Source organism: Mobula birostris, chromosome 2 (assembly GCF_030028105.1).
Source record: "Mobula birostris isolate sMobBir1 chromosome 2, sMobBir1.hap1, whole genome shotgun sequence".
In the NCBI taxonomy this organism is placed as follows: Eukaryota; Metazoa; Chordata; class Chondrichthyes; order Myliobatiformes; family Myliobatidae; genus Mobula; species Mobula birostris.
The window spans coordinates 225472337-225496169 of record NC_092371.1 but is presented as its reverse complement, the minus strand read 5'-3'; the positions used below and the strand labels follow the sequence as shown (position 1 = coordinate 225496169).

At 43.3% G+C, this 23833-nt stretch overlaps 1 protein-coding gene across 2 annotated transcripts; it reads left to right on the top strand.

Annotated features, from left to right (window-relative positions):
• Positions 1-4562: 4562 nt before the first annotated feature.
• rnf146 (ring finger protein 146) lies at positions 4563-22388 on the top strand. 2 transcript variants are annotated; one of them, XM_072251557.1, is made up of 3 exons: positions 4563-4715; positions 6566-6845; positions 20719-22388. In XM_072251557.1, exons 2-3 carry the CDS (start codon positions 6793-6795, stop codon positions 21761-21763), a joined length of 1098 nt encoding a protein of 365 aa, XP_072107658.1. In that variant the 5' UTR covers positions 4563-4715; positions 6566-6792; the 3' UTR covers positions 21764-22388. The 2 variants fall into 2 exon arrangements, with proteins under 2 accessions (XP_072107658.1, XP_072107659.1); XM_072251558.1 differs by lacking the exon at positions 6566-6845.
• Positions 22389-23833: the final 1445 nt, after the last annotated feature.

Below are 23833 nucleotides of genomic sequence, written 5' to 3'. Positions count from 1 at the left end.
ATTCCATCTGGGTAGCCTCCAACCTGATGCTATGAACATCGATTTCCCCTTCCAGTTAAAAAACATTTCCCTCCCCCTCCCATCTTTATTCTCCATTCTGACCTCTTATCTCTTCTCGCCTGCCTGTAACCTCACCTACGGTCCCTTCCTCCTTCCCTTTCTCCTGCAGTCCACTCTCCTCTCTTATCAGAGTCCTTCCTCTCCAGCCCTTTATCTTTCCTACCCACTGGCTTCACCAATCATCTGCTAGTTAATCCTCCTTCACATCCTTCCACCTTTTTATTCTGGGATCTTCCCCTTCCTTTCCAGTCCTGAAGAAGAGTCTTGGCCCGAAACAACAATAGCTTATTCATTTCCATAGATGCTGCCTGACTTGCTGAGTTCCTCCAGCATTTTGTGTGTGTTGCTTCGGATTTCCAGCATCTGCAGACTTTCTCATGTTTATGAATACAAAGGGGATGTTTCCTCTTGCTGGACACTGGTCTTTGTTCCGGTAAGATGGCGGCGTGCTCAGATGCAGTGGTTCCTCTGGGGTCAACCAAAGACGTTATTGAATTTTTTTAAAACAATCACAAGACCCTGCTGGATATTAAGAACTTAAAGTACTTCAGGTCCACCCCATCAGCAAGTTGCTCGTTGGCAGAGAAACTAAAGGATTTGAACTTGGTGTGGACTGCGATGCTGCCTGTGACAGACGTATGTCGATGCACAAAGAAAGAGCGCAGTCTAGCAGTGGGGATCATCCTAGTTGCTTTATTTGTAATTGCAAGACCCAGTTGTACATTGGTGTTGTGGAATGTTGCAGGTCCAATTCACTGGTTTATTGACGAATGGTGGGGGTGGACAGTACCTTGTTCATAGCGAGGACTAAGCCTCAGGCCACAGTGTCGCCCGTTTGCAGCCGTCCAGAGAGAGGCGTCGGTACACCGGAGTACCAGAGGCAGTGTGGCGCAGCGTCCATGCTGGAGTCAGTGCTGCCCCCAGTGTTCACACAGCAGAATACAAGCTGTATTGTGTTCAACTGCAGACTGCTGCAACATTGATGGAGATGAGAGGGCATACAGGAGCAAGATACACCAGCTAGTTGAGTGGTGTAGCAGCAACAATATTGCGCTCCACATCAGTAAGACCAAAGAGCTGATTGTGTACTTCAGAGGGTAGAATGAGGGAACCTGAACCACTCCTCATAAAGGGATCAGAAGTGGAGGGAGTGAGCAATTTCAAGTTCCCGGGTGTCAAGATCTTTGAGGATCTAACCTGATCCCAACCTTACCTCAAGTTGGGTAAGTCACCGGGACTGGACGGGATGTACCCCAGGCTACTGTGGGAATTGAGAGAGGAGTTTGCTGAGCCTCTGGCAATGATCTCTGCATCATCAATAAGGACAGGAGAGGTTCCTGAGGATTGGAAAGTTGCAGATGTTGTTCCCTTATTCAAGAAAGGGAGGAGGGATAGCCCAGGAAATTATAGACCAGGGACTCTTACTTCAGTGGTTAGTAAGTTAATGGAGAAGATCCTGAGAGGCAGAATTTATGAACATTTAGAGAGACATAATATGATGAGGAAGAGTCAGCATGGCTTTGTCAAAGGCAGGTGTGCATAACCAGCTTGATTGAATTTGTTGAGGATGTGACTAAACACATTGATGAAGGAAGAGCGGTAGATGTAGTGTATATGGATTTCAGCAAGGCATTTGATAAGGTACCCCATGCAAGGCTTATTGAGAAAGTAAGGAGGCATGGGATCCAAGGGGACATTGCTTTGTGGATCCAGAACTGGCTTGCTCACAGAAGGCAAAGAGTGGTTGTAGACAGGTCATATTCTGCATGGAGGCCGGTGACCAGTGGTGTGCCTCAGGAATCTGTTCTGGGACCTTTACTCTTTGTGATTTTTATAAATGACCTGGATGAGGAAGTGGAGGGATAGGTTAGTAAATTTGCTGATGACACAAAGGTTGGGGGTGTTGTGGATAGTGTGGAGTGCTGCCAGAGGTTACAACGGGACATTGATGGGATGCAAAACTGGGCTGAGAAGTGGCAGATGGAGTTCAACCCAGATAAGTGTGAGGTGGTTCATTTTGGTAGGACAAATTTGATGGCAGAATGTAGCATTAACGGTAAGACTCTTGGCAGTGTGGAGGATCAGAGGGATCTTGGGGTCTGAGTCCATAGCTCGGACTCAAAGCTGCTACGCAGGTTGGCTCTGTGGTTAAGAAGGCATATGGTGCATTGGCCTTCATCAATCATGTTTAAGAGCGAAGAGATAATATTGCAGCTATATAGGACCCTGGTCAGACCCCACTTGGAGTACTATGCTCTGTTCTGGTCACCCCACTACAGGAATGACATGGAAAGCATAGAAAGGGTGCAGAGGAGATTTACAAGGATGTTGCCTGGATTGGGGAGTATGCCTTATGAGAATAGGTTGAGTGAACTCGGCCTTTTCTCCCTGGAGCGATGGAGGATGAGAGGTGACCTGATAGAGGTGTAAAAGATAATGAGAGGCATTGATCATGTGGATAGAGGTTTTTCCCCAGGGCTGAAATGGCTAGCACGAGAGGGCATAGTTTTAAGGTGCTCGGAAGTAGGTACAGAGGAGATGTCAGGGGTAAGTTTTTTTACGCAGAGAATGGCGAGTGCGTGGAATGGGCTGCCAGCGGCGGTGGTGGAGGCGGAAATGATAGGGTCTTTTAAGAGACTCCTGGATGGCTACATGGAGCTTTGAAAAGTAGAGGGCTATGGGTAAAGCCTAGGTAGTTCTAAGGTAGGGACATGTTCGGCACAGCTTTGTGGGCCAAAGGGCCTGTATTGTGCTGTAGGTTTTCCATGTTTCTATATCAATGCAGCTATAAAGAAGGCAAGACAGTGGCTATATTTCATTTGGAGTTTGAAGAGATTTGGTTTGTCACTCAAGACACTCGAAGACTTCTACAGATGTACTGTGGAGATCATTCTGACCATCATTCAGGACCTCCGTTACCCAGGTCATGCCTTGTTCTCATTGTTACTGCCAGGATGGAGGTACAGAAACCTGAAGGCATACACTCAGCGATTCTTCCCCTCTGCCATACAAGTCCAAAATCGACATTGAACTCATGTACACTACCTCACTTTTATTATTTCTGATTTTGCACTATTTTTAATGTAACTATTTAATATACATATATATGCTTACTATAATTGATTTGCTTACCTTTTTTCTATATTATCCTGTATTGCTGCTGCTAAGTCAACAAACTTCACAACATATGCCAGTGATATTAAACCTGATTCTGATTCTAATACATTCATGAACTCAGGGAGTTGGACCATTTTTTTGTGCGTGACTATTTTACAGCTATCTTGTATGTGCTTGTATGCACCTTGTGCGGTGCATGACAGTTTTGTGCCTTGGCCCCAGAGTAATGCTGTCTCATTTGGCTGTATTCATGTATGGTTGAATGACATTTAAACTTGAACTTAGACTTAAAGGCCTTTTTAAAACAGCAATGAATCATTTCCCCTGAGATTGCATCTTTGGAACCATCTTCCTCAAATGACAGTAGTTGAAGAATAAATATTTCAAATGTAAAAATACTGAGATATTGAAAATCCAGTTGACCATAAGACACCATTGAGCACACCTGCAAAGAGAGCCGACACAAGAAATACCCACCATCTAGGCTATGCTCTCTTCTCACTGCTACTACCAGGGAGGAGGGACAGGAGCCTTAGGTTCAGAAGTAGTTATTATCCTTCAAGCATCAGGCTCCTGAAACAGCCTGGACAACTTCACTCAATAACACTGAACTCACTTTCAAGGACTCTACAACTCATGTTCTCAATATTATTTATATTTGTACACATTGTCTTTGGCACATTGCTTGCTGGTCAGTCTTTGTGTGTGTTTTTTCATAGATTCTACTGTCAATGCTTGCAAGAAGATGAATCTCAGGTCAGTATTTGGTGACATATACTGTATGTACTTTGATAATAAATTTACTTTGAACTTTGACATCAGAGCCGAATTCGGCCATTCGGCCCATTAACTGTTCTGTCATTCAATCATGGCTGATATATTATCTCCTCTCACCCCCATCCTTCTGGCTTTCTGCATAACCTTTGGCACCGTTACTAATCAAGAATCTATCCTCCTCTGCCTTAAATACACTCAAAGGATTCCACAGCCGCTTTGTAAGGGTCTCGGCCCGAAACATCGACTGTACTTCTCCCCCCGCCAGAGACGCTGCCTGGCCTGTTGAGTTCCTCCAGCATTTTGTGTGTGTAGGCTAACACAAAAAATGTTGAAATTTTATACACAAAATGCTGGGCCCTGATGATGAATCTCAGCCGAAGCGACGATTGTCCATTTCCCTCCGCATATGCCTGCCTGACCGAGCGAGTTCCTCCAGCGTTTTGTGTGCGTGCTGGACGGTCGGGGACAGCTCCAGCTATTTCCCACTGAACAGTGACACCTGCTGAGCGGCTTCGACAACCTAGTCCTACCGCAGCGAGGAGCGCGGACAGCCTCGACCCCTCTCCCGCTCGGCCGCCGAGTGCGCGCTGCCGGCGTTACCGCGGCCGCACGCTTTGCGGAGCTGACGTGCGGAAATCGCGACAGCGCCGCAAACTGCGCGGTGGTGGTCGCGGCGGCGGTGGAGTTATTAGGCCGGTGGCAGGCGGGCGTTGAGTTTGGCTTGGTGCGCGATAGTGGGCACCGTGGCGGAGCGGTCCTGGGTAAGTGCCGTACGTTGATACATCGGCCAGCGGGTCCTCTCATTGTTTAGCTCATAAAGAAGTAGCACTCCCCATCGCCCGCCTGCTGGCGACGACGGTGCTGGGTGCCGATTGTAAGTGGACTGGGAGTCCGCGTTCCAATGGAACACGGTGACACTGTCCGAGAGTTCCAATCGAACGCGGTGACACTGTCTGAGAGTTTCAATCGAACGCGGCCTGGAGACACTTCACCGCGTATCCGACAGGCGGCTAGATTCAGCAGCATAGCAGGAACTTCTTCCATCTTCCTCTCATTCCCTCCCCCCTCTCCACCTCTCTCTCTCGATTGTTTGGGAGTCTTTCCTAACCCGAGTTAGCGTCCACCTCCCCATATTTACGTCGCTGCAAGCGGGGCTGACGGGTTCATTTGTCGTCGGGGTCTTCCCCTTTAACAACTCTCTGACCGAATGGGACCAAACACGTTTGCTGGCCTCAGAAACTGGGGGCCAGGACCCTCCGTTAGGTGCTGTAAATGTTCTGTCACTGTTTTCTTGTACTCCATTTCGATTATTGGTTATCAATTAAAAGTTCACGGATTCCCATAATTACCTTGTTTACACTAACTTCCATCTCGATTCCCGTAAATTATTTTCTCCGGGTGGCGCAGCCTCATCTGTTTTGGCGATATAAACTTCCGGGCAGGTGGTTTTGATATGTTTACCTTTTCATCAATGTGAGGCAAAACTAGGAAACATACGCATTCCAGTCACCAGTTTTACCCATTTGATGGGTCCTACTGTATTATTTTTGACACGGTGTATCAAACAATCTGCCCCCGTCCCTTTCAACAATGAAATGAAGATTCTGTGACATTCTAATTTGCCTATCAGTCACCCCTCCTTTCTTGTGTGGTATTTCTAGTATGTTGGAGTTGTCGCAATTCGGGATGTTGCAGACAAACAATTTTTTCATAATTCTTTCAAGATGCAACAATATGTTCAGACATTTCAGATAACCAATGTTTTGAGTATTCTTTTGAAAATCAACTAATTTTCATTATTCTGTCATCCCCTCTCCCTACGTTGTTCCTTTTAAATTGTGATCCTTTGTGCATTCATCTTTTGTTTTAAACTCTTGTAACTCACATTCTATTGTAAACCTTGCCTTTCCCTGTATTACTCAACTTCCCTCCTTTCTCTGCCTATCAACTCAAATCTGTGGCATTTCTAACTTTTCCCAAATTTTGATAAAAGATAGTACTGTGAAACAAATAACTTTCTCTGTAGATTGTAGATGCTATGTGATCTGCTGAGTGTTTCCACCATTTCTGTTTCAGCTTGTACACATCAGGTGTTTTTTTTAAGCTTTTGGGGTGCTGGATTTAGATATTTTGTATTGTAATAATTTCAAAAGAACCCGCAAAATCCTGTCTTAAATCTATACTTCCTTTGTAACACATACAAAATGCTGGAAGGACTCAGCAGGCCAGACAGCATCTATGGCGGTGGGGGGAAGTAGTCAACATTTTGGGCACTGCTTTGTTTTTGTTCTTTTTATTTTGGAGCTGGGATGCAGGAGCCTGAGGTTTGGTAAATCTTGAATTTTAAAATTTGAGTTGCTTTCACTCTCATTCAGAATCAGAATAGAAAAATAAAAAGTACAATAAATATACAATTTAGTTCTTAGTGTATTGCACTGTACTGCTGTGGCAAAACAACAAACTTCACCACGTATGCCAGTGATATTAAACCTGATTCTGAGTGGGAGTGATAGCAAGAGGTAGATAAAGAGGTAGAAGCACACAAGCAAAAGATTCAAAGTACATTTATTTTCAAAATATGTATACAACCATAAGATTTGTCTTCCCGCAGACACCCACGAAACAAAGAAACACCATGGAACCTGTTCAGAGAAAACATCAAACACCCAACGCGCAAAAAAAGAACTAATTGCACAAATGGCAAAAAACAGCGAAAAACGCAGAATATAAAACATCAAAAAGGCAGATATCCAACTCGAATTTTAAAATTCTACGGATTCACCTAACCTCTGGCTCTTGCTTAAGTTTGGACTTAAGTGTATCCACAGCCACTATTCTATGATAAGCCTAAGGTTTTGGAGGACGAATTTGTGGGTGAATGTAAAATCAAGGTATTGTTTACTTACTGCCTTTCATTTTCTTTAGAGGGTTTGGAATAAAAACAATCAGGAATCTATTCTGTGGACACGTATTAGAAGATAATTACTGTGAGGAATAGAATACTGCCTCTTTTAAAATTGACACGTATAGAAGATTTGGGGGAGTTTTGATAGAAGTATACAAAATTATGAGGGGTATAGATGGGTAAATGCAAGCAGGCTTTTTCCAATAAGGCTGGGTGGGACTACAAGTAGAGATCATGGGTTAAGGGTGGAAGGTGAAATATTTAAGGGGAACATGAGGGGAAACTTTTTCACTCAGAGGGTGGTGAGAATGTGGAACGAGCTGCCAGCGCAAGTGGTGGGTGTGGGTTTGATTTCAACGTTTAAGAGAAGTTTGGATAGGCACATGATGGGAGGGCTATGTTCCAGTGCAGGTCGAGGGACTAGGCACTAAATGTTTCGCCATAGACTAGATGGGCCAAAGAGCCTCTTTCTATGCTGTAGTTTTCTATGACTGTGAAGAAACAGCAGAATGATTTGAGATTAAATATTGGATAGGGTTATTAGAATGCTTGGTTGGTTTTGGTTGTTCATTTGTGGAATTAAATAGAACTCCTTAAAGTACTGATATTTAATGCTTAATCCAGCCCTATTTCCACCTGTTCATATCATTCCCAGTTAAACAGCTTAATTTTTCTTTTAGAGGTGTAGGTTTTTCTATTTTGGTAAATACATCTGCAACCTGGCTTCCCCCTGCCCACATCCTTTTTTTTTGTTTCTTTTCCCTTGTCTTTTTATATTCTTGCACCCCAAGCTGCCACAGTGATCCCAGGGTGCCACAATGTAGTTGGGCCAAGGCCCTGTGGTGTGCTAGAGGTGAGCTCCTTGGAGATTAGAGAGGCCAGCATGGAAGCCGGTGTTAGTAAGCTTTTCTGAACTAATGAGTGAAGTTTGTGCTAGGGTTGTGGTTTGTGCGTTGGTTAAGGTATTAACACTAAATCTGTTCTCATATGAACAATATAGCTCATTTTATACATTGCATTCACAAGAATCACATTTTTGAATCACAAGACACTATCAATGTTAATTGCTGCTATATGTTACATTTTGCATAGCATAGCTGAAGCAATACCACATCAAAATGAAATAAGATTTTGTAGCTCTTGGGTTTCTACATTTTTGTTCAGCGGTAGCTCTGGGAGACACATTTCTTGCTTTTGTAGTGGAAGGAACATTCAAGATGGACAGAGGGTAAGAGAAGCTGTTCAGTTTATTTTCTTTACAGATTGACAGTTGTTTCCCCACCACCTCATAGATTGACAACTGAAGTCACTGCAAAGAGGTGGTTTACCCTATCTTCATAAAAAATATTTTCACTACTTCAACTCTGCCTCAATTGATCTTTCTGTCAGTTGCCTACGTTCGCTTATGCATGCAAACCACTGTTTTGTAAATTTAGTGTTCCATCTCCTTGCCCCTTCCTTCTCATTCCTTGGAAAATGTTGTCTCCTTCCAAGTGATTTCCAACGTCAAAATCGGAAACAAATTTAGTATCACTGATATGTCATGAAATTTGTTTTATGTCAGCGGTATAGTGCAATACATGTACTGTAAGTTGCAACAAGAAATTTAAAAATAAAGAGAGCCTAAACACGAGGAATTCTGCAGATGCTGGAATTTCAAGCAACACACATAAAAGTTGCTGGTGAACGCAGCAGGCCAGGCAGCATCTATAGGAAGAGGTACAGTCGACGTTTCGGGCCGAGATCCTTCGTCAGGACTAACTGAAGGAAGAGCTAGAGTAAATCTCTTACTAGCTCTTCCTTCAGTTAGTCCTGACGAAGGGTCTCGGCTGGAAACGTCGACTGTACCTCTTCCTAGAGATGCTGCCTGGCCTGCTGCGTTCACCAGCAACTTTGATATGTGTTGCAAGAGCTAAATAGTGTTCATTGTTCATTTATAAATATATGAAGGCAGAGGGGAGACCTGTTCTTAAAATGTTGAATGTTTCTCTTCAGCCTCCTGTACTTTCTCCCTGATGGTAGTAATGAGAAGAAGAAACCGATTACTTTCAGTTACACTTCCACCTGTCTCGTGGTAGTGCAGTGGTTACTTGCAACATTAATCTTTCCTCATCCATCTTGACCTGTCAGCAGTCTTTGACATACTTGACCCAGTTCCACTCCCGAGTGAGACTGCCGCTCCAATTTGCCTACTGGCACAACAGGTGCCATTTCATTCGCTCTTCACTCAGCCCCGGAACACCTGGATTACAAGGATGCTCCTTATCGACTACAGCTCATCATTCAACACTTTTCATCCCCTCGAAGCTAATCAATAAGCTTCAGGACCTTAGCCTCAATGTCTCCTTATGCAGTTTGGATCCTTGATTTCTAGGCTTACAGACCCCAGTTCAGTTCGACCTGGTAACAGCATCTCGCCTACTATCTCCATCAGCACAGGCACACCACAAGGCTCTGTGCTTAGCCCCGTGCTCTACTCACTTTATATTTATGACTTGAGCACAGCAGCAGTGCTGTGTTTAAGTTTGCTGAGGAGGCTACTGTCGTTGGCCAAATCAGGAGCAGTTACTACTCCTCAACCATCAAGTTCTTGAACCGGTGAGGATAACTTCACTCAACCTCATTCGCCCCATCACTGAACTGTTCCCAAAACCTATGGGCATATTTTCAAGGACTCTTCATCTCATGTTCTTGATATTTATTGCTTGTTTATAAATTATATCTTTTTTGTATTTGCACCGTCTGTTGTCCTTTGCACATTGGTTGCTTGTCTGTCCTGTTGGATGCGGTCTTTCATTGATTGTATTTTGTTTCTTAGGTTTGCTGTGTATGTCTGCAAGAAAACGAATCTCGCGGTTGTATATGATACGTATGTGTACTTTAATAATAAATTTACTTTGAACTTTGAGATTGCACTTGCCTAGTTCCCTATTACTATCTAAAAAGCCACAGTTGGATGACAGCACCAGTAACTTGACTATTATCTCCATTATTTTCTTCGCTTCTCTTTGCTTGTTACCAAGAGAAACTGAAATAATATCAATTTTCACAAGTACATTGTCACCTTTCCACCATTACTTGACTGGCATATAGTACTGGATGAGTGGAAATTTTCTCAAAGTTTTGGAGCTCTCAATAGTGTTGTCCCCTGTAAGCAGTGAATTCCAGCCTTCTCTCTTTGAATAACATTTTGCCACATTTGACTTGTGAGTAATTTTCTTCTGCACTAATCCTGAGACCATATTTTCACCGCTGAAAATATGTTGCTATATTGCTATATTTATACTCTATTCTTGGTTGGTGCAACTGTTACGAAAACCAATTTCCCTCGGGATCAATAAAGTATGACTATGACTATATTGTACAGCACCATCTTGCTTTGGCTCACCTGCTATCCTTGGTTTCAAAATCTGATGTTCTGCCCTCAAATGGAGTATCTATGGTGAGGAGTAAACAGTCGACGAGACCCTTCATCAAGACTGGAAAGGAAAGGGGAAGAATAAGGTGGTGGGGAATGGGAAGGAGTACAAGTTGGCAAGTGACAGGTGAAGCCAGATGAGGGGAAAGGTGGGTGGACAAGGGACGGGTGTGACGTGAGAAGCTGGAAGGTGATAGGTGGAAGAGGAAAAGGGCTGAAAATGAAGGAGTCTGATAGGGGAGAGTGGACAGTGGGAGGAGGGGCACGGAGGGAGATGATGGGCAGGTGAGGAGTAGAAAAGGGGTAAGAGGGGAGGAGCTAGAACAATGCATGGAAAAAGAAAGAAGTGAAGGGGGAGAAATTACCAGAAGTTCGAGAAATCAATGATCCTGCCATCAGGTTGGAGTCTGCTGAAATGGAATATGAGGTGTTGCTCCTCCAACTTGAGTGTGGCCTCATCATGGCAGCAGAGAAGGCCGTGGGCCAATATACTTGTGTTTATGATGTGCAAGTGGAACACTGAGATTCTGTTCAGAGGGGAGGCATGTTCAGACTGCAATCTTGTCTTGCCCAAGTACTCTTCCTAATAACAGAGGTTGCTGGAAGTAGTTCACGCTAGAGCCCTCACATCCGAGAGCTGTTTATGAAGAGCTACAGAAATTTTGTTTCCCTTTGTCTTTTGAGTAGAGCAGACAGCAGACATTGAAACCTGTAGATAGTTCAAACTGAAATGCTAGAACGGAACAAGAAGTTACACATTGGAACTGATAAAACGTGAATTTAGAATTGACACCAAAATGCTCATTGAGTAATTATTACTCTGTAATAAACTCATTGACTAAGTCTTCAAAATATTGGTGAAGGTGAGAAGCACGGGGGGATGGGGTGAAGGTAAATTTGTTTTAAATTTTATTCAATTTATCATAGCTCGTTGAATCTAATGTTTACTTATGAATGCATTTTGTTGATTAACATTTGAACTTAAGTTACTTGCTATAGAACATAGAACAGTACAGGCCCTTCGGCCCACAATGTTGTGCCAACCCTCAAACCCTGCCTCCCATATGAGCCCCCACCTTAAATTCCTCCATATACCTGTCTAGTAGTCTCTTAAACTTCACTAGTGTATCTGCCTCCACCACTGACTCAGGCAGTGCATTCACGCACCAAACGCTCTCTGAGTAAAAAACCTTCCTCTAATATCCCCCTTGAACTTCCCACCCCTTACCTTAAAGCCATGTCCTCTTGTATTGAGCAGTGGTGCCCTGGGGAAGAGGTGCTGGCTATCCATTCTATCTATTCTTATTATCTTGTACACCTCTATCATGACTCCTCTCAACCTCCTTCTCTCCAAAGAGTAAAGCCCTAGCTCCATTAATCTCTGATCATAATGCATACTCTTTAAACCAGGCAGCATCGTGGTAAATCTCCTCTGTACCCTTTCCAATGCTTCCACATCCTTCCTATAGTGAGGTGACCAGAACTGGACACAGTACTCCAAGTGTGGCCTAACCAGAGTCTTATAGAGCTGCATCATTATATTGCGACTCTTAAACTATCCCTCGACTTATGATAGCTAACACCCCATAAGCTTTCTTAACTACCCTATCCACCTGTGAGGCAACTTTCAGGGATCTGTGGACATGTACCCCCAGATCCCTCTGCTCCTCCACACTACCAAGTATCCTGCCATTTACTTTGTACTTTGCCTTGGAGTTTGTCCTTCCAAAGTGTACCACATCCCACTTCTATATATTATTGGAGAGCAAACGGCTTTTATTAAAAAGTGATGTAATAAGAAACAGTGGAAACACGTGTCCTCACACATACATTCTTTCAATTAAGAACAGTATTTTGAACTCCAATTGGAATTGGTTTATCAATGTCACGTGTACTGAGATACAGTCCAGTGCTCCTGATGTAGCCTCCTGTACGTTGGTGAGACCGGTCGTAAATTGGGGGAACTACTTCATTGAGCACCTGCGTTCCATCCACTAATGGCAGAACTTCCCAGTGGCCAAATTTTAATTCTGATTCCCATTCCAGTTCCAATGTGTCAGTCCATGGTCTCCTCTTGTGCCACAATGAGGCCACCCTCAGGGTGGAGGAGCAGCACCTTGTACTTCGTCTGGGTCGCTTCCAACCTGTTGGCATGAATATGAATTTCTCCTTCTAGCTTATAAATAGAAAAATTCCCTCTCCCTCTCCTCTGCTATTCCCACTCTGGCCTCCTACCACTTCTCACCTACCTATCACCAGCCCCTGGGTCCCCCTCTTCCTTTTCTCCTATGGTCTGCTGGCCCCTCCTATCAGATTCCTTTACCTTTACAGCTCTTTACCTGGTTTCACCAATCACCTTCTGGCTATCCTCCTTCCCCTCCCCACACCTTTTTATTCTGGCTTTCTTTCCAGTCATGAAGAAGGGTCTCAGCCCGAGACGTCAACTGTTAATTGATTTCCATAGAAGCTGCCTGACCTGCTGAGCTCCTCCAGTATTTTGTGTGTTTTATAGTAAAACAATTTTGTTTGCATGTGTGACAAGAATACACATAGATGTTAGCTGTCCTGTGTGATCAGCAGTTGGTCTGCCACCTGTCTTCGGGAGAGAGAGAGATAAGGAAGACAATGGAGTAGTATTTGGAGATGTGTAATGAAGGGACGGGAGAGAGAGCTGTCTAGAGTGGCTCCCCCTTTGAACCCTGAACTGTTTGAAGTGATGGACAGGCGATACCCCAGCAGGGGGCTAAAAAGGGACAGGTTCGCTAAGGCAGGACACACACGACACTCGAGGTAACGAGACCCTGGAAGCGGTGCGCCTCTCACGAGTCGGTGGGAAGTACCGGGCCATAAATGCACAGGGTGGAAGGGTACGATCAGCAGGAACCCGGTGTGTGTCCGCCCTTGTTTGGGTGCCAGGTTCACTGCAGAGGATCGAGCGCATCTGGAGGAGGGGTCACAGTCGGTGACCTCAGGTGTCATCACAAAGGACTCGCCCGAAAGCTGCTTGTGAGCAATATCGCAGGTCTGTGTGTGGAAGCCGTTTTGAATGATCATTCGTTCTTGTTCTCTCTCTCCTTCCCCCCACACTGTCCATCGCCATGGCAACGATTACTGCAAACTGGACTTTGTGTCACTTTGAAATTGGTCATTTACCCCTAGACAACGATAGAGCTTGATGGATCCTGTTATCTTAATTCTGTGCACATGTGTGTTTATCATTGCTGAACTGTTGCATTTATTATCCTTTCGATTACTGTGTTGCTTGTTTCTTTAATAAAACTTTTCTTAGATCTAGTAATCCAGACTCCAACTGAGTGATCCATTTCTGCTGGTTTGGCAACCCAGTTACGGGGTACATAACACATGCCATCCAGACAGGTCATGCCATAGATAAGTACAGGGTACCAGCAAGTTAAATTTACCATGCATGATAATACATTGTGTCGGAATTTAGAGCCAGAATTAACTTTGCCATTCAACAATTAACTTAAATCTTATCACAGCAGCTATTCTTTTTTTGAAAAACCTCAGGTAACTTAATTATTGTGATAATATCATTTTACATTCATCATAGAGTTCTGCAGCACAGAAATGTAATCTTTTGCCAGCAATACTGCAATGCACAGCTAACTTGATGGAGCAAGTGGCTTGTTCCTGTGCCTATGTTCTATTGTCTTATACCAGTGTCAATCTTTTGCCCATCAGTGTTCATTCCAGTTGCCCACACTTGATCTGTATCCTCCTCTGCCCTACCGGTTTAAAGGCCTGTCTAAATATCTCCTAAACCTTGTGAATGTATCTGACTACCCCACCACATCCTCTGATGGTGAGTTTCAGGTATCAATCACTCTGAACGAAGTGACGTTCCCCTTAAATCATCTTTAAAACTTCTTCCTCTCTTGTTTTTGATATCACTACCATTGGGGGGAGGGTGGAGTGAATCTGGCAACGATATACTTCTATCAGGTTTGCTCTGGGCTTCCTACACCCCAAGGAAAACTACTCAGTCTCTCCCTTAATTCCAGTCTAGGCAACAGACTGGTGAATCTCCTCTGCACCCTGTCCAGTACAAACACATCTACAGAATGGTGATTAGAGCTGCCCATAAGTACATTTTGTAAAGTGGCAACATGATGTCCCACCTTTAAGTTCTAGCCCTGACCTCTGAAGGCAAACATGGAATATGAGTTCTTCACTCTAGGACCAGGGGGCACAGCCTCAGAGGGGCGTCCATTAGAACAGATGAGGCAAATTGTCTTCAGCCCGAGGGTAGTGAATGTGTGGAATTAATTACCACAGACATTTGTGAAGGCCAAGTCATTGAGTTATACCTAAAGCGGAGGTTAATGGTTCTTGATTAGTCTGGATGTCAAAGATTACAAGGAGAAGGCGTGAGAGTGGGGTTCAGAGGGATAACAGATCAGCCATTATGGAATGGCTTAATTCTGCTTCTACGTGTTCCAGTCCTTGGGGAACTACAGGCTTTCACGCAAAGCACCTTTGGTCATCAGCATTCTTTACAGTCCCACCATTTTAGTGTGTATGTCCTACTCTACCCCTGTTTGACATCCCCATTTTACTGCATCGTTGCCTACTTCAGGAATTCTCATTTCACGTTGACATCTGTAAATGTTTTGAAAACTGACAGAAAACCAGATCCAGACTCAAATGTGGTATTAGAAAAATTGGTCAACAACTTATTGTGTTTTAAAGAGCTATTAGAGGAAATAGAGAATTCAGACCATAAGTCAGAAGCAGAATTTGGCCATTTGGTTCAGTGTCTGCTCTGCCATTCTATCATGGCTGATTTATTTTCCCACTCAACCCCATTCATAGAACATAGAATAGTAAGCCCCCACCTTAAATTCCTCCATATACCTGTCTAGTAGTCTCTTAAACTTCACCAGTGTATCTGCCTCCACCACTGACTCAGGCAGTGCATTCCACGCACTAACCACTCTCTTGAGTAAAAAACCTTCCTCTGATATCCCCCTTGAACCTCCCATCCCTTACCTTAAAGCCATGTCCTCTTGTATTGAGCAGTGGTGCCCTGGGGAAGAGGCACAGGCTATCCACTCTACCTATTCCTCTTATTATCTTGTACACCTCTATCATGTCTCCTCTCATCCTCCTCCTCTCCAAAGAGTAAAGCCCTAGCTCCCTTAATCTCTGATCATGATGCATACTCTCTAAACCAGGCAGCATCCTGCCTCTCTGCCTCTCATTCTCTTGCCTTTTCCTCATAACCTATCATGCCATTACTAATCAAAAATTTATCAGCCTCTATTTTAAATATACCCAAATCACTTGTCCATATTTGATATATTTTAATGAGATCCCCAGTGTTTACAGACCCAGGGCCATCAAACACTCCTCATATGTTAATCCTTTCATTCCTGTGATCATTTTTGAAAGCCACCTCTAGACCCTCTCCAAGGGGCCCAAAACTGTTCACAAGTGTAGCCTGACAAATACCTTATAAAGCCTGAACATTACATCCTTGCTCGTGTGTTTTAATCCTTTTGAAACGAAGGCTAACGTTGCATTTGCCTTCCTTATTACAGACTCGGCCTGCAAGTTAACCTATAGGGAATCCTGCACTGTGACTCCAAAGTCCCTTGCACCTGCAATCTCTGAATTTGCTCCTCATTTAGAAATACCTTATACTTCTATTCCTTCTACCAAAGTGCACGACTGTACACTTTCCTACACTGAATTCCATCTGCTACTTCTTTGCTCAGTCTCCTGATTTGCTCAAGTCTTTTTGCAGACTCCCTGCTTCCTTGACACCTTCTGCCTCTCTACCTATCTTTTTATCAGCTCAAACTTGGCCACAAAGCTATCAATTCTGTTACTGAGATCATTAACGTATAACTTGAGAAGGAGCAGCTCTGACATTGACTCCTGTGGAACACCAGTAGTCACTGGCAGCCAACCAGAAAATGCCCCCTTTATTCCCACTCTTTACCTTCTGCCAGTAGCGATTCTTCTGTTCATGCTAGTATGTTTCCTGGAATACCATGGGCTCTTGTTTAACAGCTGTACCTTGGCAAAGGCTTTCTGAAAATCCAACTAAGCAACATCCAGTGAGTCTCCTTTGTCTATCCTGCCTGTAATTTCATCAAAGAATTCCAACAGGTTTGTCGGGCAAGACTTCCCCTCAAGGAAATCTGACTTCAGCCTATTTTATCATGTGCCTCCAAGTACCCTGATAGCTCATTTTTAATAATGAACTAGGTAAAGTTTTGCATGTTTACAGATGGAATTCCAGAGTAAGAGGGAAATAGCAAAGGTAGAATTGCAAGCAATGACAAAGGATAAGCAAGCGGTTAGATGAAATAGGTTGTCCAGAGGTGGGCAAGTTTGGAGAGCTTGTTGCAGGTTTGAAGGAGTTTGCTGGATATTGGCTAGATTTGAAGGAAGTTAAACAGTGATAACTTGAAATTTTATATGCTGGACTATTTCTCACTTGTATTTGTAATCTTTCCGACCAGTCTCACTGGCTAGATCAGATTGACTGGAGAGATTTTTGATGGTGGAAGCCATTGTAGGTTGCCAAGGGCAGGGAAGTACATAGAACATAGTGCAGTGCAGGCCCACCTGCCCACAATGTTGTGCTGAACTTTAAACCTACTCCAAGATCAATCTAAGTACTATATGCAATACCACAGTAAAATTTCTAAAAAAAAGTTGATCTTTATGGCTTGATTCTCTTGTAGTTTAACTTTTTTGAGTGAGTTCAAACATGACAAGAGAACTACAAATATGTGTGACATCCGCAGGGGAAAAAATCTCCATATAATGTCAACTCATATTTTCTTGAAGCAAGTCATTGACTTGCTCCTAAAGAAAGCCTTACCCAGCAAGAATACCCTGGAAATTCAGGAGGTTTCAATTGACAGTTTTAGTCTGTTTAGAAAGTAGGAAGAAGTTTAGAAGCTTAATTCTCTAAAAAGAGCAGGCTGATATATTGTGGGAACACACATAAAAGTTGCTGGTGAACGCAGCAGGCCAGGCAGCATCTCTAGGAAGAGGTGCAGTCGACATTTCAGGCCGAGACCCTTCATCAGGAGTTCACCAGCAACTTTTATGTGTGTTGCTTGAATTTCCAGCATCTGCAGAATTCCTGTTGTTGTTTGATATATTGTGGGCTTGTCTTTCATAAAACCTTTTGGGGGAGAAAGTAATGTGGCAACCGATATTCAGTAACACGCGAGTTGGTGGTAGTACATCATCTACAAAATAACCTCGGGGTTTCCAACCTGGCCCCTCAGTTAATGGTGAGGGACCATGGCATTAAAAAGGTTGGGAATCCCTGAAGTAACCTTTGTTTGACTTCCATGATAAATAAATTTGATATTAAAGAATTTCCTGCAGTTTCTGTGCTTTGCTGTTCCAAAGAGTCTTGCATTCCTTCAAGGAGTGGTTCAATGAAACTTCTGTCATTGTCCTCCAACAGCCCCACTATTTCATATCCCCTAAAATAATCTCAAATTGTAAGCTTTAGTTGTTAAGTTTGGTTAAAAAGGAGATATTTTTCATAGTCCTCAAATAATAACATGCAAAGATCATGGCTTCACTTCATTGCCTTGGGACAGCCATTAGAGACATTTTTACTTATATGTGTCATGTTGGAAAGGAAATTGCTGCTTTTGCCTGTGGAACTGCAGCCCATTGAGGGCCACAGTAAACAGTCATGAGGTAAAGAAACCAAGCAATCAGAAGTCATGTGTGATTTGAAAATTATGTGGGACCAGCATAAAAGCAAAAGTGCTATGATGTAGAAACAAAAATTTTTTTCATAATTCCTGATGATATTATTGGTGGGCAAATGCTTAAACAGATAGTCTTTTGACATATATTTGCATAAAATTTATAATAATACATTTCCCCTTTCATAAAAATAAGTGTACATTCAAGATTGTTTAAAATCATTTCCAATATACAAGCCTAAAGGAGAAAACAAAATCATTATTCCAGATCCAATACAGTGCAAACAATCACAACAAGACAGTCATAGTCATACTTTATTGATCCCGAGGGAAATTGGGTTTTGTTACAGTTACACCAACCAAGAATAGAGTATAGATATAGCAATATAAAACTATAAATAATTAAATAATAATATGTAAATTATGCCAGGAAATAAGTCCAGGACCAGCCTATTGGCTCAGGGTGACTGACCCCGCCCCCCCCCCCCCCAAGGGAGGTGTTGTAATGTTTGATGGCCACAGGCAGGAATGACTTCCTATGACGCTCAGTGTTGCATCTCGGTGGAATGAGTCTCTGGCTGAATGTACTCCTGTGCCCAACCAGTACATTATGTAGTGGATGGGAGACATTGTCCGAGATGGCATGCAACTTGGACAGCATCCTCTTTTCAGACACCACCGTCAGAGTCCAGTTCCATCCCCACAACATCACTGGCCTTATGTTGATTTTGTTGGTGTCTGCTACCCTCAGCCTGCTGCCCCAGCACACAACAGCAAACACGATAGCACTGAACATATTAAAGAACATATTAAAAAATGCAATAAATATAAATAAGATATCTTACATACATTGTACAGTACTGTAACTTCAATTTACTGCTTGCAATTTATTTTACATTAAGAACTAAAGACTGGTTCTTGCTTGAAATAATGTCTGCTGTATTCACATAACTCCGATATACTCCCTAACTTGGGTGGTGGGGTGGAGATAATCTACCAAAGGAGGTGTAAGGTATTTCTTCCCTTCGCTAGCTTGCAGGCCACCTTTGGGTAAGGTGTAGCACTTGCTTAGCTCCCTGATCAGGGTCACGTGAAGCCACAGGAGCAGATGGTGGATGGTCGTATGAGCAGCTGGTGCATACCACATGTCCTGGTTATGCAACCACTGACGCCAGGCAGACAATCTCTGAAGAGTATTGATAATGGCTGGGGTTACCCGTCTTGTAAAGACCCTGCCGAGAAGAAGGCAATGACAAACCATTTCCGTGGTTGCTCATACGACCATCCACCATCTGCTCCCATGGCTTCACGTGACCATGATCGTGACCTAATTGGATGCTACACCTTGCCCAAGGGTGATCTGCAGGCTAGCAGAGGGAAGGGGCACTCTGCACCTCCTTTGGTTGAGGTGTATCTCCATACTGCCACCCAAAAGCATAGCTCCTGTAAAATATAGCATCCAGGTGCTTATTTTCTTCTGTAGCAGGGTCATCAGTTTATATGTAAGAATCCTATATCTTTTAAATATAAGTTCCAGTACAATGTCAAAGCAGAATAGAAGTTTCCTATTGATTTTTATAACATTGATTGGGGGAAAAAAAATGAAATATTATTTCAAATTGAGCCAGTATCTTTGCATGCAATTGGAGTTAAAGCCTGCATTTTTATATCTGTATTTACACAAGCTATACGTGCGAAGTCACTGGGCATTAATGAATTTAGTTTCCCTTTAAAATCATATAGATCTCAAAACTGTCTTCTGAAAATGCTTTCCTGTGAGATGAGAGAAATCTTAGGAAGTATGAAATATCATGAGGTGCAAAATGTTGTTTTTACTTACAGATTGCTTCCATCTAACTTAGTTCTCTCCAGAAATTAGCCCACCAGAATTAATTTAATTCCTGATTTACGAAGTTCACAAAGTGAGTCCGCATCCTGATGTAATGGAGCTGGGTCCTCCACAGACCGCTGGAGTTGAATGACTGCCCCCGACTGCATCTATTACTGGGTTCCGGCGCTGCAGTTGGCTTCATATCTGCCAATGGTTTCAAACAGCCACCCATTCCATGGCAACAATGACTCGGGGGTGGGGGGGGGTATTTTCCTATAACATTTTTAATAATTTTGTGCATGAAACAATTACCTTCAATTTTCAGTTCATTGTGATAGATCCTTGCTTGTTTCATGATCAGCATGTCGTTAAGTAGCATATGTTTACTCTCCTGATGAATCCACTCTTTTAATACACAATTGCGATCTTCATTTTTCACTTTATGCGGTATTTCTCTATTTTTCAGTAACGTCCGTTCACTACACATGCGAGGTCACTTCTCAGAACTGTCTGTGGTGTGCATCGCCTGGGAACCTTCCCAATGCCCTGCGGAATTTTCCATTTGTGACATCATGTCAGTGCTCAAAAAAAATTTCAGACCAGAGGTTTTCAGATTTTGGAATTTTGGATAAGGCAGACTGAACCTGTAATAGCGTTACGCTACTGTGCTGCCCCAGTACTTGTCTGAATTAGATGTGTATCGCCTTTATAACTCCAAATTGCAATTATTTTTCTTTTGAAAAGACTGCTTTACCTCTAGGAAGAAAGCGGACCTGAATTTTATGTGATGTGTGCAATTTAATTGAGTAGTCATAAAGAGAAAATAGTTTTCCTTTTTTTATTTTTAATCAAGGTAACATTTCTGATACAAAATCTCTGTTCTGATTTTTTTTATTAGGATGGCTAGCTGCGGGAACATTGATCACGCATCAAACATGCTTCCAGGAGGACGGAAGTTAAGTGACTCCTGCTCAAGCACTACACCAACCCTGACTGTACCAGAATGTGCTATTTGCCTGCAGACTTGTGTTCACCCTGTGAAACTGCCTTGCAAACATATCTTCTGTTTCCTGTGTGTGAAAGGAGCATCGTGGCAAAGCAGACGGTGTGCCCTTTGTCGGCAGGAAATCCCTGAAGACTTCCTAGACAAGCCCGCTTTGCTGTCCCCTGAAGAGTTGAAGGCAGCGAGCCGAGGCAATGGCGAGTACGCCTGGTACTACGAAGGCACGAATGGCTGGTGGCAGTACGATGAACGCACAAGCACGGAGCTGGAAGACGCTCATATAAAAGGCAAGAAGACGATCGAGATGCTGATCGCTGGGTATTTGTACGTGGCAGACTTGGAGAACATGATTCAGTTCAGGCGTAACGAGCACGGCCGGCGCCGAAAGATGAAGCGAGATGTCGCAGATATTCCCAAGAAGGGGGTAGCAGGTCTCCGGTTAGACTGTGACTCCAGTTCGCTGACTTCAGAAAGGGAGAATTCTGCTGATGGAGCAGATAGCACCGCTGGTGTTGGACCTGCGCCAGCGTCAACGCAGCCGTCGGCCAGACAGGCACCCTCCGTAGCTGACCAACCAGAGAGCCCGCTCACACCTTCCCCAGATGTCAACGTGCTGCTTGTGAACTCACTCGCTCAGTTGCAGCTCAGTAGCCACAGGGTGAGCCGGAATCACAGAGGTGAGGGGGAGGAGCAGAGTGCGGCCAGGGTGTCGTATGATAACACAGAGTCAGCCACGAGCACTGACGCAGAGGACGAGAATGCCGGCTTGCTCCAGGAATCCACAGCCATTGCCCTCAGTGGGCAAATAATCGTTTCTCCAACCAATGAGCGGGAAAATGAGATACCAGGTGGTGAGCCATCCCCAGAAGGAGCAACAAGCAATGGTCTCAGAGCCAGGGAGCAGCACCCTGATGGACAGTGCACTGTGACAGAAGTCTAGACATTTTCAACTTCAATTCTTAAAAGAACTTAAGGGCAAATGAGGAATGTAGAATTTCTCAGCCAGAATTGCACTTGTTTAAAATCAGAACTAATTTTTAATTTCCATCATTTAGGCAAGGTTGCCTTTTTCCTTTTTGCAATTCGTAGGTTTCTTTATGTAGAAATTGCACGTGATTGTGGTAACATTAAATTTACTTTTGTGTTTTAATATTTGTGTTGAATTTCAAAATGACTCACTCCCTTTGCATGTGGTGTGTTAAATGTGACATCTGAGCTCATTGCAAACACCAGTTGTGCTGGAGGCCTTTTGTTCTCCTTTGTAAAATGCCTCTTGTGAATAAAAGTCATTTTCCTGTGAGAGTTAACTGGTTCTATCAGACAAAGAAATTTGTTTTTTTTTCTCATTATGTAGCCAAAGCTAGAATCATTGTTTTCCCTCATTTTGTTTAATTTAGTTAGAAGATACATTACTACAATTCCCTTAAAATGTAATTGAGGCTGGTAGTAGGTGTACAAATAATATTATGTACATGATTGACATTCAGTGAAGTATTAGACAAATAGAAACAAGTAGTTGAATTCAAGTTTACATGATTCTGACTACAATAACAGTCAAATAAAGCTCAAGGTTTTTCTTAGTCGTTGTCTTCACCCGGTGTTCTGCTTTCCTACACAGACTTAATGCATTTTTGGCTTATAACAATGTCCTCTGCTTAAAACTCTGCTGCGACTTGTTTTGATTTCAGCTTTTCTCACTAAGTAATCTTTGCTCTTTGGTTTTGATATGAAGGTTTTAAATGATTTATTGCACGGTTGATAAACTAAAATTAATGGTTTTAATAAACATAAGAGATGCTGGATATCGAGAGCAGCACATACAAAATGCTGGAGGAACTCAACACGTCAGACAGCATCTTTTGCAGAGGAATAAACAGTCGATGTTTATTCCTGGTGAAGGGTCTCAGCCCAAAGTGTTGACTGCTTTTCCTTTCCATAGATGCTGTCTGACCTGCTGAGTTCCTCCAGCATTTTTTGAGTTGTTAATGGTTTTAGTGGTATTTCTCCCATGCTGGTAATCTTGAGCAATAAAAAACTGGAGGAATGCAGCAAGTCAGGCAGCATCTTGGAAGGGAATAAGCAGTGGATGTTTTGGCGTAAAACCTTTCCAGGGTTGGATAGGAAAGGTGCAGAAGCCAGAATAAGGAGGTGGGTGGGAGGGGAGGATTACCAGCTGGCAGGTGATAGGTGAGACAAGGTGAGGGGGAAGGTGGTGAAGGGGCAAGGGGAGTGAAGTAAGAAGCTGGGAGGTGATTGGTGGAGGAGATAAAGGGCCGAAGAAGAAGGAATATAATATGAAAGGACAGGGGGGGGGGAGGGGACAGGAGGGAGGTAATGGGCAGAAAGGACAACGGAAGAGGAGACACTGTAACTAGGACAGGGAGTGGAAAAGAAGGTGGAGAAAGGGGGGAAGAAATTACCTCCAACCTGATGACGTGAATATTAACTTCTCCAACATTTGGTAATTATCCCCCTAACCCCTTCTCTTTCCATACCCCATTCTGGTTATCCTCTGACCCCATATCTTCTCGTGTGCCCAACTCCTCCCTCTATTCCCCCTTCTTCCATAGTCAACTGTCCTATTCCCTCAGCCGTTTACCTCTTCCAGATGCTGCCCGGCTTGCTGAGTTCTTTCAGCATTTTGTACGTTTTTGCAGCATTTACAGGTGACTTAAGCTCTAAATCAGTATCCAAGTATTAAAGTGAAGAGACTTTCTGACAATCTTAACAGAAACTAACTGGCATGGTTTTCTTGCTTCTTAGTAAGAGCTTCTCAGTTGCTAAACAATATGCTGTAAGGCCAAGTTAAGCTGCAGAACGTTGGGTTTAGTGTCTGGTCTATCTTGATTTAGTAAGTCTTGGTTGATAAAAATTGAAAGACTTCTGAAGAAAAAGAATTCAAATCAGCTGGATTTAAAGATTTAGGGTTAATTTGACCATCTCAGAGATGGGGCATATCCCCTGTAGGTAAAAAGTTACTGCATCCAGCCCAGATGGGCCAAATGGCATA

Coding starts and splice junctions, on each gene's coding strand:
- rnf146 (XM_072251557.1), top strand. CDS start 6,793: ATGATAAGCCTAAGGTTTTGGAGGACGAATTTGTGGGTGAATGTAAAA. Junction 6,846..20,718: donor TGGGTGAATGTAAAATCAAG/GTATTGTTTACT, acceptor TTTTTTTATTAG/GATGGCTAGCTGCGGGAACA.